The sequence below is a fragment of the Plectropomus leopardus genome, chromosome 6 (genome assembly GCF_008729295.1).
Source record: "Plectropomus leopardus isolate mb chromosome 6, YSFRI_Pleo_2.0, whole genome shotgun sequence".
NCBI classification, from domain to species: domain Eukaryota; kingdom Metazoa; phylum Chordata; class Actinopteri; order Perciformes; family Serranidae; genus Plectropomus; species Plectropomus leopardus.
In genome coordinates this window covers 14,014,671-14,018,784 of record NC_056468.1, presented here as the reverse complement: position 1 = coordinate 14,018,784, position 4,114 = coordinate 14,014,671, and the positions used below count along the sequence as shown (strand labels likewise).

General features: G+C 37.6%; 1 protein-coding gene across 2 annotated transcripts; it reads right to left on the bottom strand.

Moving 5' to 3' along the window:
- Positions 1 to 1,035: 1,035 nt before the first annotated feature.
- nkx3-1 (NK3 homeobox 1) lies at positions 1,036 to 1,980 on the bottom strand. 2 transcript variants are annotated; one of them, XM_042489050.1, is made up of 2 exons: positions 1,735 to 1,980; positions 1,036 to 1,476 (listed from the first exon to the last, which is right to left on the bottom strand). In XM_042489050.1, exons 1-2 carry the CDS (start codon positions 1,925 to 1,927, stop codon positions 1,091 to 1,093), a joined length of 579 nt encoding a protein of 192 aa, XP_042344984.1. In that variant the 5' UTR covers positions 1,928 to 1,980; the 3' UTR covers positions 1,036 to 1,090. The 2 variants fall into 2 exon arrangements, with proteins under 2 accessions (XP_042344984.1, XP_042344985.1); XM_042489051.1 differs by having other exon boundaries at positions 1,843 to 1,980.
- Between the last annotated feature and the right edge of the window lie 2,134 nt (positions 1,981 to 4,114).

The window sequence follows — 4,114 nt, the reverse complement described above, 5'->3', positions numbered from 1 at the left end:
TTTAGAGACATGAAACATACATTTAATGTCAAGATGTATGACCATGTAAATGCTGAAGTGGGTTTACTCTAATAAGAGTACTGCTTACTTTCTGTATACAGTATACTCCTTTATACTGTATGTCATGTATATCAGATTGTTTTTCTCTGTTACTTTTTACCGCTTTCCCAGCGTTTCCATTAGGATCAGGTTTTGTCCTTTTTTTAAAAAAAATTTTTTGTAATTTTTGTTTGATTGCCACACTGAGTTTTATAAGCCACAGTCTCCAAAAATGTCTGATAAACCGTTTCCTGGTTTCATACAGTAGCTTTCATCATGAAGTCACCTCCAGAAAGCTGAGAAGAGAAGTTTATCTCCATGTAATCAGGTCAGGGGCTCTTTAAAGAAATCAGATCTCATTCTTTGGCCCTCATTTACTGTATCAAAGTCATCTCTGTCTGGTCTTATCTTCTCCTGTAGTTTTACTGTATTATCAGAGTTGAACTCTATGCAGATAGTTTAAATGTCTGCACAATAAAACATTCAAATTGTAGTGTTAGTCATATGGTGTAGTTTATGCCCAACTAGCTGCTTCACAATTAACTGCAAATAATTGTACATACATAGGTTGTTCTATATCCAAAAGATCATTGACATTATCATTTCACAATTTGAGTCAAACTGAGCTTCATGTAAAAATTTGCTGAAAGTTTGCTGAAAATAAGCTGAAAGTATGACTAAAGTTCAACGCTTAAGGCACCATGTTCCCAAAAACATCAGGGAATGTGTTTGTTTTAAACAGAAATTTAAAGTAAAATGTATCAATGTTAATTTAATAATGAATTTAACAGCCATGCTGACATCATTGATCAAATGTTTCATTGTGCAGATATGAATGATTTTGTGTAACATCTTTTTCCTTAAAACATACAAAATTACAGAATGTTAAAAATGATCTTAGATGCCACACTGGTAAATGTAAGACGTGTTCAAAATCAATGCCAACAAAACAAACAGAAAAAACTTTAATAATGAATAAAGAGCCTAAATACCAGGGATGTAAAACATAGTTTTATAATTAAAAATCATAGCTTCATACATCATTTCATTTTCACCATAACGTTGGCCCCCAGGGGCCACTATAGTCCCACAGGTAGGGTCTGCATTGGTAAGCTTTGCAGAAGGAGGTGATCAGTGATGACTGGACCAGCTCGTCTCTCAGGCCCAGTCCCTCTGCTTTGTATTCTGATGTTTGCTGTTTCCGTTTCGTCTTGTACCTCCGGTTCTGAAACCAGATTTTCACTTGGGTCTCGGTTAGTCTTAAGGTGCTGGCCAGGTGAGCCCTCTCTGGGGCCGTCAGGTATTTCTGGTGGTTAAATTTCTTCTCCAGTTCGAGCACCTGGAGGTGTGTAAATGCAGCTCTAGAGCGCTTCTGCTTCCCTGTGGAGGAAAACCTGCTGGACTCTGAGGTGCTTGGACAGGATGGGTCCAGAGACTCTGTAAAGTACAGATGTGATCAAGTCAATAAATGGAAAAACTATGACCTGTAACAGTTAGTATGGTGTAGTCTGCATGACAGTCTGTGACATGGTGGTTTAGAAAGAGGTTCATCATTATCATAAGGTCAATAACCACCACTATGAATAAAAAATACTTAGAAAATGTTGTTCTATTTTCTAAAACATTATTCTTGCAAAGTTAAATACGTGCATCTATCCTTTACATCCTTGCTATTGAGAGCTTGCAGGAGCTCACCTGTCTGCACTCCGAATGCTGTTTCCTGAGGGCAGAGTTTCTCTGACAACTTTTCAGTTCCTTCTATCCACTGTGAACATCTTTCCATCTTCTGTGAAGAGCACTTGCCTTTAAATCTTGTGCCGTCCGTAATGGAGAGGATGTCCTCTATGAGGAAGGAGGTCAGAGGTTTGACTGACTCGGACATTTCCATCCAGTAATCCACAAGTCAGAGGCCTCTCAGTGGCAGAAAGCTACAGCAGGGGAATGTGGTTGAAGCAGTGTGCCTTCACACACTCACACAGTGTGAATTTATACAAGAGCAGGGGCGTGTTTACTCCGACTGCCCCGGCAAGTGAAGGAGGCGGGTCAAGTAGAGCCAACTCTACCTCTACCTTCAGTGACTTTCATTTGTTTGCCTCCTCAAATCATCTTTATAGGAATTTCTGAGGTCAAACACTGATAATATCTAATCAAAAACAAGCATGCTTTTTCATGTGATATGTTTAAATCATTTTAATATCTCTTGTATATGACATGCTCATGAAAACAAAAACACTCACATTTGTTGTAAAAGGCAGAGTTTATGTACTTATTACCCATAACTTATAGGCATTTATATTATTTATTATATGTGATATAGACTATTTTCATACAGATTACATCCGATACTATACACTTAGTTTTTAGTTGAATAAGTGCACCAAAACCAATAAAGTCTGATCACACAGCTCTGGAATTAACTCAAATTCAGGGTCATAACAGAGGCTGTAGTTTGTGGTTTTGTTATACTGACAAAACATATAAATGGACTCATTATACTGCATTATACAGAGTGGTATCTCTCATATTTAGTCTATCCTTTACATAAATGAGATAAATAGATCAAATATGAGAAATTTCTATCTGTATAATGAAAAATCACAAGTATATGTATATTGTAGTTTAGGTCTATTTTTGTACACTGTATGATCTTCTTAGACAATACCAAGGCTGAATTATCTTTATAACATACAATATGATCTAATAAACTATAGCGATCCTATAGAAAATAATTGTACTTCTTACTTATGTCATAGATAAATGGGTTTATGTCTTGAGCTCCATGCACCTAGTGTGCAGCTGTAGTGTCTCTGGAGGTAGAGGGGGGTCAGAGTGGGTGGTCGTACCTACTGCAGCACTAATGACTTTGGCACATTTAGGCCGGCTCCTGAAACAGACACAGTCATTCCTCGGTGGCTGTTTATCTGTTGTTCTCCGTGGTCCAGAATGACTTTCTCCACGAGATTGAGACGTTTACACACAGTGTCTGTGTTCCTCTGGGAGTTCATGCTTCATTTGGAAATGCATGAATGTTGGTATGATAAACATGATCCTCTACGTGGCCCCTGGCCCCGCTGACTCCTCCAGCTTCTTTGGCACCAGCCACACACCAAGCAGTCACCAACACCACAGTGTCACATTGATGAGTGCTTATCGCCACTTCAATTTACTGACAATGCAACAATTACACCTTCTATAGTTATATTTCATTCTTATGCATCATGAATAAATACATCATGCACACCACCTGATGTAAAGTTGAGCCTGACCTGTTCTGTGAATCATCATTTATAGAAGCCATCTGTTTTAAGTATACTGAGGTTCCTCTTAAGCATTAGCTGCTGTCTTGTCAACACAGTATTAAGATCATCAGATATGTTTCACCTTGAATTCTTTGTCTGCAACCGTCTGTCTGTGAAACTATGTCGAACTGTAAGCACAGAAAACGTTCATCCTCCTGTCTAGGCACAGCTTTTCTTTCAATTTCAACAAAGCCCCATGTGCAGTTTTTGATCATACAGTCCTAAATATGGAATAAAATATAAAACGAACGTTACCATCTTCAGTTACACCTCAGTAGAATAATGCACCAAAATTCATATATAACCTTGAGGAGAGCTGCATTCATGTGACCAATGTCCTAATGGGAGTAAATAAGGAAGTAGTAGCTTAAATCCGTGTAATGAGGCAGTTTGGGGTAGTTGTTGGGTCAAATAAACACTGAATATTCCCCCAAGAGACTGGTGAAAGTGTCACATTTGAAACCAAATGAACTTTGAGTAAATTTAAGGTACATCGTCACCGTGTTTCTTTTCCTAAACCTCACCTAAGATAGTTAACTAACATTAAGTAAGTACGTAATGTGATGCCGTTATGTTTTATATCATACAAAATAATGTATGAGGATAAGTTGCGCACACACACACACACACACACACTTTAAACTAGCTACCATATACCATATCGTCTTATTACATGATCACATAGAGACTTGACATTGGACAACATCAACACACATATCCAGCAATCATTATTGTATATTTGTAAAAAATTGGAAAAGGAAATTATTAATTTAATT

What these genes read in the sequence shown, in the direction of transcription:
- nkx3-1 (XM_042489050.1), bottom strand. Translation starts at nt 1,927, where the DNA reads ATGGAAATGTCCGAGTCAGTCAAACCTCTGACCTCCTTCCTCATAGAG. An exon ending in AGCATTCGGAGTGCAGACAG is followed by an intron (nt 1,477 to 1,734) that starts GTGAGCTCCTGC and finishes TGTACTTTACAG; the next exon opens with AGTCTCTGGACCCATCCTGT.